Source organism: Cyclospora cayetanensis, unplaced genomic scaffold, assembly GCF_002999335.1.
Source record: "Cyclospora cayetanensis isolate NF1_C8 unplaced genomic scaffold, CcayRef3 CcayRef3_contig_74, whole genome shotgun sequence".
Classification (NCBI taxonomy): Eukaryota; Apicomplexa; class Conoidasida; order Eucoccidiorida; family Eimeriidae; genus Cyclospora; species Cyclospora cayetanensis.
In genome coordinates this window covers 117,290-137,811 of record NW_020312745.1, presented here as the reverse complement: position 1 = coordinate 137,811, position 20,522 = coordinate 117,290, and the positions used below count along the sequence as shown (strand labels likewise).

Genomic DNA, 20,522 nt, shown 5'->3' with positions numbered 1-20,522 from the left:
GGCTTAGACTGGCTATATCGGTAGAAGCTACAGAGAATGGGCTATATTTGTATGCTTTCTCTGCTCGTTCCTTCGGAATCCCATCCCTGAGAAGCACCAGCCCCGGCCTCAATGCTCTCTTCTGGTTTTTCGCCTTCTGTTTCGTTCTTCGCCAGAAATTCCTTGGGATTTTGCCTGCACCATTTATAATAGGGAAACACGCGGACAAGGCCGAAGGGTAGCCAGGTTCAAGTGTATGGCCAGCGCCCTTAGGCACATACCTGGCAGCTCTGTGCCTTCTACCCCAATCCCTCTCCGTACTCTACCGATTTGGTTCTACCCCCTTTATTATGTCGACTCACTCACGTATGCTGCTACTACCCTTGTCCTTTAGGGCCTAGGGTGCGCCGTTCTGGAGTTTGGGGTTCTAGGCCATAGAGCGTCAAACAGCTCCGAGAAGCCACAAAAAATGGCTGATCCTAACCTCGTAGTCTCCACCCACGTGACCGCTGCGCGTCTGGAGCTTCTGGACGACGAGGAAATACGAAAGCTCTCGTGCTGCCGCATCATCTCGACGGAAACATTCGCTTCACAGGATGGCCACGGCGGGGGGCACTCTGGGGGCTCTAACAGCAGCAAGAGCAAATGGGGTGTAGATGCAGCCGCAGCCGCCGCAGCAGCCGCTGCAGAGCTATCTGCTGCAGTGCCAGGAGGCCTCCATGACAGCCGAATGGGGGTTTTCGACGGGAGAGAAACATGCGGAACGTGTGGAGGCTCTGGCAGCTGCCCAGGCCACTTGGGTCATATTGAATTGGAGCTGCCAGTCCTTAACCCCATCCTGATAAGCTCCCTAGTCAAGCTGCTAAGAGGGGTAGGAAGCAACCTCCTGCTAGTGGCTGCTCCTGGTGCTGCGTGTGCTGGAGTGCCTGTCTGGCGCTGTGCAGTACTGATTTATAGCTTTTGCTGCTGCTGCTGTTGGGGAGTCGATACCCTGTGCCTAACTTTTTCGATGAGCAGGACGCGGAGAGCGTAGCGGCTTCCGTAGCCGGAGCTACGCTTTTCATAATGTGTGTGCCTCGTTTGCCATCGACGGTTGGGTTTTTCCTTGGCACTGCTTTTTGTTGGTGCATCAGGTTTGTCTAGAGTGCCGTCGAGTGAGACTCTCTAAGCAACAGAAGGGTCTTGAAGTGAAGCGGTTCCAGCTGCTGCAGCTGCTATTGTTGCAAGAGCTGGAACGGATGGATTCTGCAGTTGCTCGTACCACCACTAACAACAACGCTAGTGGAGAGGCGGAGTCTTCCAAGCGACGCGCACAAATTCTGCAGATTTTCGCTGCTGTAGAGTCCGAAATCAATGCCCGTATGCAGCAGCAGTCAGCGGTCGCGGGTGCAGCGGATACGGAGAGCAGAGAACGCTTCTTGCTGCAGCACATAGCCAGAGATTTCAGCGGCACTGGATGGCATGTTGCAGCATGGCGGCAGCAAAGGAACAGGTTGTTGAATCTAGCAGCCGCTACTGGACGATGCTCACACTGTGGAGTGTAAGATGAGCTACAAACCGTGCATTCTAACTTCCAAGCGCGTAATAAGTACAACCACAGGGCCGAGAACCTAATACGCCTAGGCGTGTCTCTGCTTCGCCGCAAGTAGTAGCGTCTATGGCATGAGGGCTTGTTGCGCGCGTGCAATGTGCAGAGCGAACGCGGTGTCTGTACACCTGGCGCCGAAAGCCTCTGGCGTGGAATTGCGATGGCCCTGGCATAGTGCACTTCCGTATACCACAGGCGGTTTCTTTGGATCTCTTTTCGACGGAGGTGCTCGGAAGGAGTCGCGGGAGGACTGTGAAGGAGTAGAGCTCTCTTCGGAGGGGGCAGATCTAAAGGCCGGAGACACCGGAGGCAGAGTTAAGCCGGATGAGGGATGTCTTAAGTACAGTGAGCGCCGTCAAGGGCACAGAGGGACAGGGAGGAATGCATGAGGCACTAGTTAGTCGCTTGTCCCCATTCTTTGATGGACTGGTGCGGTGCATGTTCGTGCTTCATATTTGGCTGCACTGGTGCACCTGGCCGCACAGGCTTCCGGCAGATAAGCCTACAACGAGACGCTTAAGGGCGAACGCTCTATAGGGCGCTGTAGTTTCTTAGAGAGTGCCCCTACTATCTGCAGATGACTATTACTTCATGTACACACACATATTTATATCTCTTTATAAAGGCTCTAGCTGTCGCAGTTTTCCTCGGATTCGAAATGGTTGGGAAGTGGATGCATGCGTCTATAAACATCGGGACATGCCCTTTTAAAGAATCCGTGCATGCAGGCATCTCTAGAGATGCGTGCCCAAGGCCTATCCAGTATGCCATTCGATTGGCAGGTCGTCCTTAGTAGTCGTAAGATGGGTGAACATTGCACCCTGTGTTCGCTGCTAAGGCTCACTCATGCAGCGGTGCTGGGTTTGCTGCTGCAGGCCGTACTGGGAAGGCGACAGGTAGCGTGGAGCTTCATGGTTTTCAGTTGCTGCCTCTAGTGCAGATGCTATTTGAGCGGGAGGAAGACCGTGTGCTCCTCGCATATCTCTTCCCCATGAGTGAGCGCCAGCAGACTTGCTCGTTCAACGCTTGCTGCTGCAGGAGTGGCTGGCGCTGAAGCGCCTTACGCTGACGCCTCATCCAGGCATATAGATCCTCGCACAACTGGCCCTCTGTGGCTCCTCCAATTGTTTGGCTTGTGTTTTCCTCGACGCTAGTCCATCTTGACGTGCCTAGCGCTTTCTGTCTGCCGTGCTTCGTGCTACAACGCAGCGTGCCTTTGCCTGTATTGTGCACATGGTAACCTCCCGTCGGCCGTTCTCCCTAGGTGGTGGGGCCCCTTCTGCTGTTGGAAGCCTTGCTTGTGCCTCGTCTTGCTTTCAGCGTTCCTTCGCCTCTCGAGGCGCTTCATCTTTGGAAGTGCGAGTTTCCGTGTAACTTATGTTTGCTTTCGTGTTGCCTGTGCTTTTGTAGCTTTCCTTTGCTGCCGTGTGTCCGCATAGGCTTGCGATTAGCAGCACTTGCTGCTGTTGTGTCTGCCTATCTCTGCAGCTGTGCGCCTGGGGCCCTCCGTTTTCTTTCAGCAGGCTGTCGCTGTTTCCGCGAATCGCTTTAGACCCCCTACGTCGGGTGCCTCCCGCGGCTTCGGTGGCAGTGCACGGCAGTTGCTACACCCTCGAACGCAGCAGTTGCAGGATATTGTGAGGCTGAATGAGAAGCTTAGGTTTGCGCTCAACGTGCTGAGGCATCCAGACCCACTGGGGGCCCTTAGGGACCCTACGCAGTGGGCGGCCTTATTTACGGGGGCAGACACTAGCGACAAGCAGAAACAGCAGCAGCAACAACAGCTGGCACCCGAGCAGCAGCAGCTGATGCAGGAGTTCGTAGAACAACACGCAGCAGGAGGAGGTAAATGGCTTAGTAGCTACGCACTGCAGCTGCAACTCAAGCTCAATGAAATCGCGGACAGCACGCGAGCAGAAAAACCGTAAGCATTCTACCCATTTGTCGCGTTTCTTTTCCAGGTCGAAACGTAAGGAGTCTGCCCGCTCACCTTGTTGCCCCTTTAGTAAATGCCGGCTACGCCTCATCCGCACTTTTTGTTTTCTCTCTGTCTCCCTCTCTCGTTTCTTTGTCTTTTCTGCAGGCAAGCAGCTCCCCCAGGCATCCGCCAGTGGATGGAACGAAAGGCGGGTGCCATTAGGCAGCGCATGCAGGGGAAGCGTGTGAATTTTGCCGCACGCACTGTCCTCGCCCCAGATGGTCTTCTCGCAGCCAATGAGGTCAGCGCGGAAAATGGTCATGTACACTGGACGATCAGTTTATTCATTCTAGATTAGCGCAGTTGTTTTCTTGAAGTGAGCACTGGTTGCCTCGTAGTGCTAATAACGGAAGGCTTATATGTAAATAGTCAAGCTTAGGTATGTCGTTTCAGGTGGCTGTGCCCCTGGAGTTCGCAATGAAGCTCTCAGTGCCTGAGGCAGTCACGGCTTTCAACGCCGCTCAGCTCAGTATGATGGTCCGCAATGGACCTAAAAGGCACCCAGGGGCCCTTGGACTGCAGGACGACAGAGGCAACACGTGAGTTTGGCGAGTGCTGGGGAGGGGCGAGCTGCAGTGAGGAGCAGCAGGAATAGGAGGGCAAGCACGCGGAGGCCCTCTTCTTCTTCCTGTTGCCTTCGCTGCTGCCTGTTGCTTCTCACTGACTGCTTCTTGCATTCTTCGCGGGATTGAGGAGCAGCGCCTCCCGAGGTGCTGCTCCTCCTGTCTGCCTCATAAGCAGAACCTGTGCTCTGCCACTTGAATCGCGCTGTTGTGTCGAAGCAGCCTCTGGGCCCCTCCTGCTCCTCCGTGTCTTCGAGTGGCGTTTTCGCAAGTTTCTTGCAGCATGCGAGACTGGCTCTCTTCTTCCGCAGGTACAATTTGGAGTTCATGTCCGAGTCCGCGCGCGCTGCGAAGGCAGCGGAGCTGGAGGCTTTTGCGTCTGCGGGTTCCTCTGATGGGGGTGTGTTTCGGGTATATAGGCATCTGCTAGATGGCGACGTGGTGTTAATGAATCGGCAGCCGTCACTCCACCGTCTGTCCTTAATGGCGCACTTTGTGAAAGTTGCGAGGCCTTTGACTCCGGAATATCACGTGAACACCTTCTTAGACGCACAAGGACTTCGGCGAAAGGATGGTTCGATCAGGAAAGTCTCGCGGGCCCTAATGGCGAAGCGCCAGCAGCAGAAGGAGCAGGAGGAGGCGCAACAACAAAACGAGCAAACAGCAGCAGCCTCTGTAGCAGCGAAGTTCGAAAAGGAGTTCGCGGAACGCGTTTTTCGAATCAATTTTGTCAACTGCAGCAGCTACAACGCGGACTTTGACGGAGACGAAATGAATCTCCATGTTCCTCAGGTAACTTTCAAAGGGCCAGCCACTGCTGGTAGAGCATTAGGCACTGTGATAGAACCGGCTAACTTCACTTGTTTTGTCGCGGCGGTATTGCGACAGGTGACTTAAAGTCGCGTGACAGACAACACCGACACCAATATCGACAAGAGTAGAATCCATGTTACGAGAGCGCCAGTATATGCAGTCTCAGGAGCAGCATCAAAGAGCATTACTCGCCTTTCATACATTGTTTTGCTCCCGCACTTCATGCCTTCCCGTGTTGCGGCGGTCTTTGTTCTCTCTTTCCTTGTGTTGCAGGATGCCGTGGCTCGAGCTGAGGCTTGTCAAATCCTTAATGCAGACTGCCAGTTCACAGTCCCGAAGAATGGAGACCTTGTAAGGGGCCTCATTCAAGATTACTGCCTTGCCGGAGCCCTCCTGACCTGCAGAGATACCTTCTTTTCGGTGCATGAATATCAAACACTGGTAAGGCGGCGCAAAGAGGGAGAGGGTCATACAGAGGGGCGTCTTCCCCCAGGAAGTCGATTAAGACACTTTTCCTCATGCTATTGGCTCTTTGTTTGTCCGCTAGTGGGCCTGCGCCTTTGTCTGTCTCCGTTTGCCTCCAGGCCCCTCCCTGCCTGTGCCTATGCATGTCGCGTTTTGTCTCCCAGTGCCTCTGTGGCTGCTTCCCGACTTTTCGCCTTCTTCTTTTCCCTCCACTTCCCTCAGTCTGTTACAGTTGGCTCCTGTCTTTGTCGCACAACGCTCTTTTCTCCTTTCTCCTCGTCTGTGGCGTCGAGTGCCTTTTCTTCTAGCTTTCCGTGCTGGTCCTAGACCTGACCGTTCGTTGCCGCGAAATCGTGCCCTCGCCTTCGAGTGCTGTGTTTCCTTCAGGTGTATGCTGGCCTCGAACGCTACCTGCGCTCCCTCGGAGGGGGTCTTCGCATAACCCTTGACCGCTCTAAGGACTTGGACAAGTGCTTTTCCATCAGCTCCTCACCGACAAAGGGGAGTCTCCACGGAGGCGCTTCGGGGGAGTCGACGGTCCTGGGCATCACCCACGTTGATCCCGCTGTTTTGTGGCCTCGCAAGCTATGGACGGGCAAGCAGGTAAGGTTTTTTTTCTATGCGAGGACTGTTGAGTCATGCTCCGCAGCAGCCTTTCGACAGCCTGTCTCTAGCCTTTTTCACGCGCCTTATGGGGCTAAGGATTTACGACGTCACGGCTCTGTGCAGGTCATAACGGCAATCCTCAAGACGCTGGTGGACGGCATCGCCAGGAGCCGCCTAAAGCAGAACGCACTCAGCACTGCGGGTAAAAATTCAGGGGCCTCTGAGGCTGTGCGAGGATACCGAGGAATTAATCTTCAGTCAAAGTCTAAGACTCCTGGCGACGCGTGGGGGGGAGCAGAGGATGGAGACAAAGAAGAGGCCACGGTTGTTATCAGGTTAGGCAGGTCCTTGGCGTCTCTGTCTCTGTATTCGCTCTATTATGGCCTTGTATTGCTGAACCTTCGTGTGGGGTTCCTGGCGTCCATCTACCTGTTTGTTGGTCCTTCGTGGAGGTTGCCTTTGCAGCACTGTGTATATGGTCTTGTGGCTGCGTAGGCGTGTGCTCGTTCTCCCCTCTGCTGCTTTCCCACTTGCTTCCTGTGCACGAGGCTTTCCCTATCAGTGCTGGCCCTGCTGGCTGCTATGTTTTGGGGGGACCATGCTGCGTTTCCTATTGCTGGTCGTGTTATTGCTGAGAGCGACTGACCTCCTCGCTACCGTTGCTATGGCTCTGGCGTGCAGCGGTTTTCAAACCCCGTAGTGCTGCCACTGCTGCTGCCTCTGCTCCTGTTGCTGCTGTAGCTGTACCTTCGGCTGTATGTGTCCTGCACCTGCTGTGGTGACAAGGCGTGCCGCATCTGGTGGATTTGCTGCAGGGAGTCGGAGTTGCTGCAGGGCGTGTTCGACAAGAATCAGTTTGGGTGCAGCAGCGGTGGTCTTCTGCACTGCGTCTATCTCTTGCTAGGCAGCAGAGCGGCGTCTATGTTGCTGCAGGCCCTGGGGGCGCTCTTCGCTTGCTTCCTTAAGTTCCGGTAAGAACGCAGTGACGGCTGCTTGTGGCGTCGTTGCAGTTGCTGGTGCCTCGGAAGTCTTGCGTAGGCCACACGGGAGTGTGACATTATTATTATTTGCTGTTGGTGCGTCCGTGCCAATCCCGTGTATTCGTTTTTGCGTATGGAGCGAAAGGTGCTCGAAGAGCAAAACATGTACATGCTTTCTGCCGACCTCCTCCCAGCTCTACTCTTGAAGATTCTTACCTCAGAACGAGCTGTATGCGTCGGTCTGCGAATGTGGGGGGAAAGAATACACGTCTGCACGCTTTCACCGATAGCAACAATTTGCATCGTGGCTTCTGTGGCTGTTGTGGTTGCTTCTGCAGCGGAGCCACAACGTCACCGGCAGACTTTGTTTTGCGCATGGAGGGTATGCAACAAAGGCAGGCTCTCATAGAGAGGGTGGTTGGAACTGGGACTTTTCTGCAGGAGCATTTTGTTTCGCGAATATCCACTCACCTCGGTTGCTCGGCAGACCTAGCGCATCAGCGCCTCCAGCAGCGGCTTGCTACTGCCAGTGCCGCGCACGCAGCAGTTTCTGGCAGTCGTGCCGCTGCTGGGGAGCAGGAGGCATCACTGGAGAGTGCTACGCTGAAAGCTGCTGCTACAGAGGCGGCAGCCGAAGCCTTCAAGTCTTGTGGCGGGGAGGGAGGCCTCCAGCGCAGGAAACATGCGCTCCCGCAGATGGCAGCAGCGGCAGCAGGAGGCGGAGTCTCAGGAGTGCCAGATGAGTGTAGTGCAGAAGTGCAGGGCGATGCTGCAGCCGCGGCCACAGTTTTGGCGGAAAAACTCGCACTCACCAAGTTGTCGGAGGCAGCTACCGAGCTCCTCACAAGGCAGCAGCAACCGCAGAAGAAGCAGCAGCAGCAGCTGGATCCCTGGCTGCTCCTGCGGCAGCAGCAGCTCCCTGTAGCCTCTGCAGGGGCACGCCTCACAGCAGCGGCTGCAGCGCAGCAGTTGCGCCAGCTGGTGCGCACACTTCAACGCATGCAAGACATGCCCGAGCAGCGTCGGGAGTTCCTCCTGTTGCTGAGTGCGTCTCCGCTGCTGCAGCAGCAGCTTCCTCGAGTAGCGCGAATCCTGCAAACACAACGCTTGCTGCCCCTCTACATGCAGCCAGTCCCCTGCAAAGGGCACGGAAGCAAGGCTTTCGAAGCAGAAGGCGCTGGGCTCTCTGGCGAGGCTCTCAAGGCCCCTCCGCCAAACGTCGTGGTAAGGTCTGCAAGCCTCTTGGGCAGTATTCGCGCCGTCCTCCCTGTGTAGACGCCTTCATGGTGGGCTGTGTAGCATCAGAAGCAACTGCAGCTGCTGCTGCAGCGCTGTGTGTCAGGGCACTGCGCGACTAGTTTTTTTTAGTGGAAGGCACTTCCTGGGGGCTGATATCTAGGCCACACGGTGTGCGGGGGCGAATGGCGAACAACAGTTGCACAATGCAATGGGCATTTTAGCTTTCTCTGGCGCACAGGTTGCCCTTCCCGATGGAGGCTCGATCGAAGGCAGCACCCGCTGGTTGCGACCAAAATTATACCACCCCTCGTGGCTCTGGAGGCCCCATGCGCAGCATCAGCAGAGTGCCGCTGCAGCCTTTGCATCTGGCACGTTCGAGTCGCCAGCTCGCTACGTGCTCCAGACTGCAAGTGACGCCGCAGCAGCAACAGCGCCCAATCAGCGCGTGCTGCTCGCTCCGTCGATTCTCACCCAGGTAGCGCGTGCACCTGGGGCCATAGCTGTCTCTATGAATTCAGGATTGTGGGGTTGATCCGGTGTATTTGGGTGGAAGCCTTCATTGAACGCGTCAGTGTGTGCGCCCATGATCATCTCCATGTGTCTCTGAGGCTCGAGCCCTAGAGTCCAGGAGATAGAGAGAGCGCTCGCCAAGCTGCACACACGACATCCTCTTCTTTGCTTGAAGATAGGCATTTGTTGCTGGCCGTAGCTCCTGCGTTTCGGCTGTGGCGTGTTCTGGCATCCTCCTGACCTCCTCTGCGTAGTGGTATGCATGCTTTGCGAATCTTCAGGAGCGCCTCTCGGCGTTGATGGCGCAGCGGTTTAAGGGGCGCTTGTCAGAGCTAGATGAGTTGCTGGATTCATTCTTCCAGGGATCTATGGGCAAGGTCGCTTCACAGTCCACAGATATCATGCGTGGGAGGTACGAATGGAGCCCAAGGTGCAAAAGAAGAAAAATGTGCTCGCAGTCATAAATGTAGGCTGGGGCACCTTCTCAGACAGCAGCGCCTCTTAATACTCCCGCTAAACCTTTTGATGCTATTCTGTATGCAGATATTTCTTGTATCCTTTTCCTCGGAATGGGTTTGCTGCCATGATTAAGACCGGGGCAAAGGGCAGTAACGTCAATTACGCGATGATTTGCGTTTTCCTCGGTAAGTATAGCCAGTGTGTTGTCATGCCTTCTAGTCTCCCTTGCCGCGTGTTCGCTTCCGTATGCGCAGTCTTATGCACTTGCCCGTCTGCTCATGCTTCTGTGGTGGCGCGAATGCTGGCGGCCGATGTTTCTCAAGGAAAGACACCCGTAAACGTTCCATGCACTCACCTTTGTGTCCCATGCTTTCTTGTACCACAGGGCAGCAATCGCTGGAGGGCAGAAGAGTCAAGCCAATGAGTAGTGGGCGGTCTCTTCCTGCATTCGCTCCAGGAGACTTCGGAAGCCTTGCGAGAGGCTTTGTCCTCTCCTCCTTCCTTACAGGTTTGTACTACCACTTTAAGCCGTAAACCTCTCCTGGCCAAACCGTTGTTCCCGACTGACGACGCAAGGGCTAGGAAGATCCGAGTTCGTATTGTTTCCCCGGATCTTTCGCCCTTCGCGCGTTGTCTTCGCTGTCGCACGCAAGAACTTTGGTCTTTTTCCACTGCTTGTTCCTATCGCAGGGCTGCGCGAGGAGGAGTTCTACTTCCACTGTATGGCGGGAAGAGAAGGCCTCATCGACACTGCAGTTAAAACAGCAAAGTTCGTTTGCTGCGCCTACAGGCCCGACCCCTGCTGTTTGCCATGCCCGCCGGTAGTTTCTTTGTTTGCATGCATGCACGCTACGCGTTTTCCCCTCTTCTTGCACGCCTCGCTAGTTCGCCGACTCTAACTGGCTGTTCATGCGTCTGGCAGTTGCTCTCCGCCCTTTCCCTTCTACCTTTCTTGTTGCTCTCTCCCTCCACTGTCCATGTTTGTACTTCTCCGCCGTGTGCCGCATTCTCGGTGCTGCTGCGCCTTCCCCTGTGTTTCTCCTCTTACCATTCAATCCACACGCTTTCCAGGACGACCACTATCTCCCTCGATTGTCAGTGTATATGGAAGATCAATCCCTTTGCAGCTTGTGCTGCGCCGACACCTGCTGCCGATCCTAGTAGATCCCTAGCGGCCCCCACGTTCTCAGTAGTAGCCGTTTCCCTGTCGCCTTCTGGCCCTTCTTTTCTTCGTCTCCAGGTCGGGCTATCTGCAGAGGTCTCTCATGAAATCGCTTGAGGGCTTGTATTTGGCATATGACGGTTCTGTGAGAGACTCGGACGGCAGCGTCTTGCAGTTTGTTTATGCGGACGATGGGAGAGACGCGACACAGGCGGCTACGTTGCAGAACCTCCAGTGAGCAAACAGGGCGCTCTGGCACCGGTCTTTGACCCCTGCCCTCCACATGTCTGTTTTTGCTTTATAACTTCGTATTCCTGCCCTGCAAACGCTTCCCCTATTTCGGTATTTGCCTCGTTCTTGTCTGCTTGCGTTCCGTTGCCTACCCTGCCATTTTTATGTCGCTCGCTGTCCACGCAATCGGTCCTCGCTGTTGAAAAGTTTGCTCTTTTCGGGTATTTGCCATGCGTTGAACTCTCTGCCCCTGGCGCTTTTCCATGAGACTTCATTTTTCATCTACTCTCTGTGGTTGTGCGAAATCCGATTCCGAATGCACATTTTCTGCTTTATAATCTCCTTGCTTGGTCTCGCGTCCGCTGTCTCCACATCTCCAATGCATATCGTGCCTGCTTCTAGTTTATTGTCTGCCCCTTTCTGCCAAAGTCCTAGGAGGCCATCAATTCGTCCTTGCCTGCCGCTTTAGTACCTTGCTCGTTCTGACTTTAGGGTCTTCACGGAGAATCCATACTTGTTGAAATGGCTAAACAAGCCGCCGAGGGAACTTCAGATGTACATGCACCGCAAGCGCCAGCTCAAGAGAGAGCACGAAAAGCAGCAAGACTCGCCAGACGTCAAAGTGCAGGAAGAAGAGGCGGCGATGGAAAAATATCTTCGGGCCATGGAATCGCAGCCTTTCAACTCCCCCCTCTCTGCCCTCGGCACGACGAGCTACCTGTTCGAGAAGAAGCTGAAGGATGTCAGCTTGCTACTTACAATTTGCGGGATAGTAAAGGGCATTCGCAGCGCTTGCTTGAGTGTCTACGTCTTGCAGGGCAAGGCTTAGGTTTGGGGATTAGAATGCAAGGGTCGGTGGTGTGTATGTTGTGCAGGTAGTAGAGTCAGCCTGCGGTGACTACGCACATATGCGCCGTTGGTTCGCGGAGTCGTCTTCAGGGGCGAGGCGCCACAGGAAGCAGAAGCAGCAGCAGTGTGCTGCCGATGGCATTTATCGATCAGGTCTTCCTGCCGAGGAGTTGGAAACGCTGCTGAGGGTTGCCTTCCACAAGGGCTGTATGCAGCCAGGCGAGGCTGTGGGAGTTATCGCTGCGCAGTCCATCGGAGAACCCGCCACCCAAATGACACTCAACACTTTCCACTTGGTCCGTCTGGTTTCTAGAGTTTGGCTTCTATAGTGACGCACGCGAGATGCACGGGCAGCACCTGCAGTTTCGCGTACTCTGAGCCGACGAGGCTCGAGCGTCTGGGCGTAGGACTTCTCGTTTACTGGCCTCGAAGGGTGCCTTGGTGGTATGTCAAGATTTACGAATAGGGGCTGTGTGTTCAGGCGGGCCATGGCGCTGCGAACGTGACCATGGGTATTCCTCGTTTGCGGGAGTTGTTACAACTGGGAGCGAAAACTAAAACCCCACAAATCAGAATTCCAATTAGGAGGGGGACAGAGCATCTCAACAAAACAGTGGCGTACGCCATCGCAACCAGCAACGCGGCCACTGCTCTTCGGGGCTTCACAACTATTCGTATGCAGGACTTCGTGCATGCAGTTGGGGTGGAGGCCAACGTTTACTACCAGGTACAAAGGGGAGAACGGATTTCGTTGGGGCCTCGTGCCGCGGTTCGTCCAGCTAGCTAGATCAGCGGGGGTGGGTTGTTACGACCGAGTTTAGGGGAAAACCAGAGTTGCCAGCGAATCTTCTTTCCTCGCGCGCTGGCAAACAAGTGCTGGCCATCAGCTCTCGTGCAGGCCAGCGGCAAGTGGGTGTGCGTGGTGGGTTTGCTCTTAGGGCCCCGACTCATTAATGAGTTTTCCGGAGGCTAAGGCCTTCATGACGCCATCCAGCTCCTCTTCCAGGCTGTACTGGGAGTACGAAGTGACCATACAGCTGGAGGCATTGCAGCATTTCTGCAGCGTAGCGCGCCAATTTAATCCGGACGATCTCTTGCTCCTTGTCATTAACAAAGTCGTCCGACCACTTCTCAAAAAGGCAAGTTGTCACAGTAGAGGGCTTCGGCTCAACAGGTCGGACCACAGAATGGCGACTTTGTATCGCGCTTGTGCCTTTCGAAGTGCACATCAATGCTTAGCTTCCCCGGATCACTCTCTCGGGAATGCGTTTTGTGCGTGAGTTCAGGCAAAGAAGTTAATGGTGGCCTCCGTCGCTCAGTACGAGTGGTCTGAAGCCCCGGAGCTGCAGAGTGATCTACAGCAACTCTACAGAGCCTTCCTCTTGAAGGATAGAAATAAATCCCAGTGGTGCGTAGCCTGAAGCCGTAAACACCTTGTTAAGAGCCTTGCCCAGTATTTTCTCACCTTATTGTTCCGGATTCCGAAACCAAGCGAAGGATGCCTGTGTGACACACTGGCCCCTCTTTGGTCTGACACAGGGCGTTAGAGCAATTATCGTGAGCGCTCAGCAGCATGCGCTCGTATGCTTATTGACATATAGCTCACGGCCAGTGCTGTGTTGTGTATTTTACGCTTGTACTCTACTGGTAACTCCATGAAGCCTAGTGCACCTTTTCCATATCGCATGTCTGCGATATGTGCCATTACACGATGCACATATAAGTGACAGTACACGCAAGCATTCTTTCCAGCTCAAGTGTATACAAACGTAGCATCATTCGACGGCCTTCTCTGCATCGAATTGTGTGCTTACCAGGGAGCGTCGTGCGGCGGTGAAAGATATTCTAAGGGCCGGTAGGATTAATTGTGAAGCTGCAGCGGGGGGTGCTCTGGACGAGGAGGGCTCTGGAGGTCCATCCCAAGGCGGATCTCGAAATGTTGCACCCGGGAACTCCTTAGAAGAAGATAACTCCAAAGGCGTTTGGGAGGCTAATGCTGGGGAGGATGAAGGCGACGGCCCTAGAAGGAAATCTAAGAGCGTTCGCGAAGCTGATGGCGAGGAGAATGATAACGGTGCGATAGTTGCCTGTATATTACTGCAAATTACAGACTGCATATTTCAAGCCATTCAGCTCTGCTAGTTTTCTCTCTCTGGCTTGGCTGTAGACATGCACTCTGCGGCACCATCCAACCCTGGCACGCGCAACGAAAGAAACGCGACGAGCTCTGGCGGGAGCAACCGCATCAGCCCTTGCTGTTTTGTGATTGTGGGTTTGGCCTGTGTGCCTTTAGACGGATCTGGGGGTTCTGACGACAGTGGCGAGGAAGAGGAGAGTGAGGACGATGCTTCCGAGGCGGAAGCTGGAGCAACGGAGGGAGAGGAGGGCCTTGAGGAGGAGGGGGAGGAGCAGGAGACAACCCCCGATAAAGACGAAGAAGGAAGTGAGAGTAGCGATTCTGATGAAGATGCGGTTACGGCCAGAAACGTAAAGTCAGGGGGAGACCTAAAAGTAAAGCGGGAAGACAAGGAGGAGATAGATGGGCCTCGTGGCAAGCGCGTGAAAAAGGAGAAACAGGAGGATGCTGCATATGGCAGTGAATTCAAGGCGCCTCCTTTGCTAGACCTTGCAGAGGCTCTACGGGGGAAGAAGTATGACAAGAAATTGCGCATGTTCGTGACGGACGACAAAGCAGACGCAGCAAGCCCCGTTCCACCCGTAACGCCGACACCTGCACCCTTTGAAGAAGACGCCATATGGAGCTGCGGGAAAACAATGAAGGGCGTTTCTCCTCTCGATTTAGAGTGTATGCGTTCCCGAACAAGCCAAAATTGCACACTTCTGAGCCTCAGTGAAGTAATGAGCAGAGAAGGTGAACTGAATGGCGATTTAAGCCTTTGCGGTCTACAGTGCGGGCTCTAGGATGTAGGGTGTGCTCATGGGTTGTCCGCAGCCGCAGCGATACTCCACGATCTAAAAGTCTGTCGGAAGACGTGGCGAGTCGTTGTGAAGTTTGGCTGGCCTGTGGACAAGTGCCCGTAGTAAGTGTCAAGAAAAATGCACTGAAGGCATCGAGCCCAGTCACGGGTCCGTGGTAGCGCAGCCATGGGGGTAGATTGCTTATGCGGTGACGGTTGGACAGGCGCTTAATGGAGAGCCGTAAAGGCTTGCTGGTCGATTGTCTGTCGAGTTAATTTTGCGTGGAGCACGTGGTACTCTACTTTCTGCACTGTTGTGCCTGTTGTGCGTAGCCGTCTTGAACTTCTGCCGCTAGTAAAGGGCTTGGTGGAGAAAGTGGTTTTGCAGGAGCCGCGCGGTGTTTCCGATCCGCGTATTGTGCAGGTGGGTCTAGCCCACGCCTTGTCTTAAGCATGTGTTACAGCTTTCATGAGCTTAGCGGATTCCTTCATGCATTTCGTGTGTTCACCAAATTTTTCGTGTGGCTTGCTTCGACTATGACCGAACCTGTCCGTGTGACCCTCTGTGTCTGTGTTCACCAGTAATGCTCTTTCATGTGTTGTTGAGTCCTTATGCGCTCCTCCCCGCTTTCGTGTAGGGATCTGGTTGCGTCACTGGCAGCCCTCTGGAGGTTCACTGTAGCGGCACGAACCTGCAATGGATTCACCGGTTGAAGGAGACTGCCGTAGACCACAACAGGTAAGGACCTGTGCTGGTGGATTGAGCTTGCTTGCTTGCTTGTCTGCCTCCTTGCCCTGTTTGCTTGTGTAAATGCGTGCGTGCTTGCATTTCCAAGTAGTGTTGTGTGCGCTTGTTGCAAGGTTGAACACAAACGACGTACTGGCGGTTCTAAAGTTCTACGGGGTAGAAGCCGCTCGCGCGTTGTTTCTTAAGGAGCTTTCGGCTGTTTTCTCAGCTTACGGAATTCATGTTCACAGCACACATTTAGGGCTGGTGGCCGACTTCGTCACCAGGGAGGGAAACATTACGCCTTTCAACAGGTTGGTAGTCCCATAGAATGATGAGCACCGGTCAACTTAAATGTATATAAATCCCTCTGCACATCCACTCTCGTACATAGAAATACCTATGCATAGCCTGACGTCGAGAGCACATCTGGGTCGACAAACGGACAGGCTTGCTGTAGCTACAAGTATAGGATCATCGGGGAAACTCCGCATATGCGTGTACGTGCATATTTAGCTGTGCATGCTTTTTGCTTTTCGCACAACTTCGCAAATGGCCATCCGACCATGAGACTTTCTGTGTCATGTATCCGCGTCGGAATGCGCTTTTGAGCGTTGCTTTGAGTGGTATTTTGCGCTATTTCGCAGACTTGGCATCCAGTCATCAAGCTCGCCCTTCCTTCAGATGGCTTTCGAGACGTCCTTTAAATTTCTTACTGAGGCCTGTGAACGGGCCGCTGTTGGTAAGGCACTAACCCTATGAAATCAATTACTCGCTTGCGGCTGGCTAGAGCACAGGCTCTCTGTGCGACTGGCCAGCTTCTCACCTTGCTGCAGCGGGGATACGCATTTGAATAATCAGCTGTGTTGCGATTGTACGGTTTCGTGAAAAGGGCTAGGCAGGTAGTTAGCTCGGAGCTAGTGAATGCGTACATACGGAGCTGCCTGCTTCGAGGTAGCACTTACCAATCATGTACATGTTTGTATACACCCTGCATATGCATCCTGTGTGGGAGGACGAGCAAGCAGCAAGGGTGCTTGAATATGAGAGCAACTAAGATTTCGCGAGCCTCATGTGCCTCCCGTATTTCATGCTGGTGTGCCTTTTTCTTTCCGCTGCAGACACCCTTCAAAGCCCCTCAGCGGCTCTCATCGTTGGCAGCCCGGCGGCTATTGGATCGCAACAGTCTGAGCTCTTGGCCGTGCTCCCTGACTTCACAGACAGCTAATTTACTAGTGATGGACCTAGGTAACACGAGCTAGATAGCTAGTTGGCAGGTTCACCTCTGAATTCGTACGTACGCCGGCAGCCTGTAGCAAAGTGTTGCTCAAAAGCTACGCTAAGATGTAAGGCGGCTCACTGTCCTCTCAGGGGATGGCTGGCTGGCCGGGCAACGGTGGCTTGAGGCGGGTAGCTGGTTGGAGGGCTGCTATCTGAGCAGCCCTTTGACTGGCTCGCGTGCTTTTGTGCCCAATTATAAGGGTTGAACTGACGAGGAGCTGCGTGCTAGGTAGGGGTAGGCGCAGACGGAAGGGAGGCTGAGCAATCAAAGCCAAGGTGGAAGAAAGGCAGACGCCGTCGAGGAAGTTTGATAAACATTATAGCTGGCTGGTAGAGCTGTGTACTAGCTGCGCACTAGCTGTTGAGTGGCTTAGAATTAATTGTTTTTGACAGGGGACAGCAGCAAATCAATCCGGTAGACCCCGGCTTCCTGCTCGGTGAGCATTTGCCATTTCGGCTTATAGCAGTGTTGCTGCTGTCGCTGCTGCAGCTGCGTCAAGGCTGCTGCTACCTCGATGTGCAGCTCTGAGGTTCCTTCATCGAGGGCTGAAGTATCACAAACGCCATAGTGCAGGCGCGACAGCTGCTGGTGCTGTGCCTGTGGCAGAGTAGATGGGCACCGGAGGGAGTCAGCCAACTGAACAGTTTGCGACAGCACTTTCAGGAGCTGCAGAGGAATAGGAGCAGCACCCGCTGCCGCTCCTACTGCTGGAGGCCACGTAGACGTATAAGCATGCCAACAGCAGGCGATACCCACCAGCAACTGCCGTGCTGTAGCCTGTCTGTCCTGCCACTCGCCAGGCTGTTGCTGCTGCGATAGCAAATAGTCTAGGGCCGATAGGAATTGTCCTTCTGCTGCTGGTGCCGTGCATCCTTGTGCTGCATTCCTACCGTCCAAGAGCCTGGGATTGTGGAGACGCGCAGCTCCCCACGATAGAAACAATAGGGCTAGCGATTGCATACCTGTGCGGTGCTGCTGCTGCTGAACTCTCGCCAACTGCAGGACCCGTTGCTGCTGCAGCAGCAGGTACACACGGGTAGAGAGAAGAGTGAGGAAAGCGTCGGAGTGGCGGGTATGGGCGCCTAGGCGAACAAGAGCTGCCGCAGCTATGGACGCATGGGTCACTGCTGCCGAATTCACTGCCGCTGCCCCTACTGCCGCTGCGCTTGCTGCAGTCAACTCCGCATCTGCTGCGGCTGAGAGGGTGCGGAAAACCGCCAACAGGTCGCTGAGGACAGGAGAAGAAAACACAGGGCAATAATGCTGAAATGCGAAGCAGCGTGGGGCCCCGGCCGAAACTGAAATTGCGATGGGGAGTCTTTAGAGAATAACATAATCTGGCGAAGCCCTTGAGGCCTGCACGGGGAGACTGGTAATTCAGGGTGTGCAGATTAGGCATTCTGACCTAGAGTTGAGAGGCAACGCAATCTTTGCCGCCGCACTGAGCGCCGCAGCTGCTGCAGCGAGGCTCGGGGTGCTGCGGCTGAAGAACGCAGTCTGCCATGCCCTACACGCAAGGCGCAAAAACCTCAACGCAAGGTCCCTATCCCCATATTCGAGTTCTAGGGCCTTACTCTGGACCGTTTGGCTGCCATGACACACACTAGGGCCTTGCCAAAAGGGTCGTGGGCTTCACCAGTCAGTCAGTCGAGGCTCAGCAATTTGCAGCTTGTAGCACCCTTGTAAAAGTCGGCACGCAGACTCCGCATCCCACCCTGCAGCTGCTGCAGCCGTCGTCCTTGATACCCTGCTGTATGCGCAAATTTCGCTAGCAACTTGTCCGTCAGGTGCACTGAAGGCAGTCGCACCGGCCGCTATCGCCTTTACGAGCGCAGCGCCTTCGCGCTGCCAAATCGAATTCGCAGCGAGGGCAGCTGGAGGGCAGCTGCTGTTTGTGTCACTGGCGAAGCTCGACACAGCGCCAAGCACTTTGACAATGTCTGGTGGACCAAACCGGGCGGCGTCTGCCACGGCGGCTGCAACAAGCAGCCTGAGCAACGGTGCATGCAGCCGTTTGAGCGCCCCCATAGCAGCAGCCGCTTCTGCGATATCACGCGGTGCCAGCAGGCCCTGCTGATGCAGTATCAGCAACTGCCGACACAGAACGTCGAAGGCTCCCGGGCTGCAGCAGCCTGCATGCGCCATGGCACCAAGAATACCACATATCTGTTGCGCAGCAAAAGCAGGCAGCGGCGCTGCTCCTGCTCCTGCGCTTGCAGCTGGTGACGTTCGGGTTGCTGCTGCAGCTGGGGATGCAGCTGCAGCAGCAGCACGTGCCTCAAGCTCCCCACAGATGCGCAGCAACAACTGCTGCACTTGCTGCTGCGGAAGGCAACAGCAGTTGCTGCTGTATGCTAGGGAAGCGGCGGCAAAACATTGCGGCTTAAAGCGGGGCAGCAGCCGCAGCAGCAAAGGTGCAGTAGCAGCAAACAGCAGCGGTGCGGGGTGTTGCAGTTTGACAAAGGCATGTAGCACCAGGGTTAGGCCCTGTGAGGTGTATGTACTACCGAACGTTCGCACATGCCACGCAATTGCATGCAGCAGCAACTTCTGCTCAGTATCCCGCTGCAACCAGAATGCCAACTTGGGCAGACTGTTCGCCACAATGGAAACCTCCATGGCAGTCATCTGCCCTGACAGCATGTGTAGCCGCAGCACTGCACTCAGCTGCGGAAGCAGCTGATGCAACAGCTGGTACCGCTGCTGCTGCAGAAAGCTCTGCACCTGCCCCAAGGAAGCCCAAATGTTTGCAGCACTGCGGCCATCCAGTACGTGCAGTTGCTGCTGCTTCTGTTCCTTTTGCAGCTGCTGCTGCAGTTGCTGCTGAAGACGCATCAACATGTGCTGGAGTAGAGGCAGGTCGATAAGCTGCAGCTTTGCAAGTGCCGAAAACACCATGGAAAGATCGCAGCCGCTGCATCCAGAAATCAACGCAGGCCAAAGGCTGCTGCTGTTAGTTGTGCCGCGGCTGTCGAGGATATCTAGAAGCTCGGAAGCAGCCTTCCGCATTCGAAGGTTCCCGAGGGCATTCAGATACACGGAAACATTGCGCGAGTTCAGTCCTGCAGTTGCAGAGGCCGTAGCAGCTGTTGATTCATTGTAGCTGCTACTATGTCGGGTAGAGGAATCAGCGGTTGCTGCTGCATTGGCGGCAGCGGCAAACCTGCCGTTAAGAGCAGCAAAGAGGGCGTCATGAGGCTGAGAAGCAGATGCAAAGGCATTAGCTATTGTGCTGCAGTCCTCCAGGTGCAGTTTCAAAAGTGGCAAGCTGTTGCTGCTGTCAGCAGCAGCATTGTGCCCCAACAGGGCCTCTGCAGCAGCTATCCAGAAGCTCGCGGAGGGGCGTCTCTGCTGTCTGGACAACTCCTGCAGAGACAGAGAAATCTGATGTGGTGGCAGTGCGCAAAGAGCCCTGATAAGATGACGCTGCTGCAACAAAGAAGCAACAGGATTGGCGGACTTCGAAACAGAGGAACCGCCGGCAATCGGAGTTACATTCGGCACTGCCTTCTTGACAATCGCTGTGCGCTGTGCAATGCTGCTGCTGCTGCTATAGCGGAGAGCTCTGCATAAAGAAGCAGCTCGCAAAGCAAGTGCGCATCGATTTCGCATTGAGCCCTAAGCCCTACACCCGAAGCTGGAAGGCCTGGCTACCCCTTCAGAGCTTCCCCCAAGAAAGTCGGTGTTCGGGAATTCTAATATACGGCTCGAGAGCAGACTCAAAGCGCCGCGGCTTTTCAGATTCAACCCGTTGAACGCAATGTGTTGAAATGGGATGCTGAGAGCCTTCGCATTTCGGGTTCGAGTCCGCACATCTGTATTTTTGCATGGCGCCGGGGTTTTACGGTAGAGGCGTAAGCTGCAAATTTACCTCGTATTTAGTGCAATTTGAATGAACTTTTCGACGCAAGGTCCCAAGGGACTGGGGTTCCCGTTGGTTCCTCGTGGGGGCTTGCATAGGCCAACTTGCATGCCGATGAGCCTATCGATATTCTCGCGTATACATGCGCTCTGTTTCCGTGTGAACTCGAGACCACAAAGAGGAAACATTCTGGAATCGAGGTGTATGAGCTTGATAAACATCAAGCCATTGTTTGGTCTGCCGCGTTCTGGTTTGTCGGTATAGGAACTTGCCCACCTTCCTGGGGTCACTTAGCGCCTCATGCTTGCTTT

General features: G+C 54.7%; 2 protein-coding genes across 2 annotated transcripts; one reads left to right on the top strand and one right to left on the bottom strand.

Moving 5' to 3' along the window:
* The first annotated feature begins 448 nt into the window (after positions 1-448).
* LOC34619869 (DNA-directed RNA polymerase I subunit rpa1) lies at positions 449-16,295 on the top strand. The gene is made up of 32 exons (XM_026335601.1): positions 449-850; positions 1,113-1,519; positions 1,674-1,912; positions 2,443-2,562; positions 3,056-3,491; positions 3,651-3,786; positions 3,939-4,084; positions 4,420-4,900; positions 5,195-5,362; positions 5,774-5,989; positions 6,116-6,327; positions 6,808-6,963; positions 7,311-8,196; positions 8,450-8,686; positions 8,976-9,133; positions 9,265-9,365; positions 9,566-9,688; positions 9,871-9,949; positions 10,421-10,576; positions 11,066-11,315; positions 11,449-11,718; positions 11,904-12,149; positions 12,361-12,561; positions 12,709-12,834; positions 12,962-13,069; positions 13,196-13,559; positions 13,716-14,228; positions 14,376-14,463; positions 14,674-14,764; positions 14,979-15,079; positions 15,715-15,809; positions 16,189-16,295. The coding sequence occupies exons 1-32, from the start codon at positions 449-451 to the stop codon at positions 16,293-16,295; spliced, it is 7,419 nt and encodes a 2,472-aa protein (XP_026191386.1).
* A 429-nt stretch (positions 16,296-16,724) lies between these two features.
* LOC34619868 lies at positions 16,725-20,164 on the bottom strand. Its single transcript, XM_026335600.1, has 5 exons — positions 20,107-20,164; positions 19,887-19,974; positions 17,986-19,839; positions 17,782-17,856; positions 16,725-17,550 (listed from the first exon to the last, which is right to left on the bottom strand). Exons 1-5 carry the CDS (start codon positions 20,162-20,164, stop codon positions 16,725-16,727), a joined length of 2,901 nt encoding a protein of 966 aa, XP_026191385.1.
* Between the last annotated feature and the right edge of the window lie 358 nt (positions 20,165-20,522).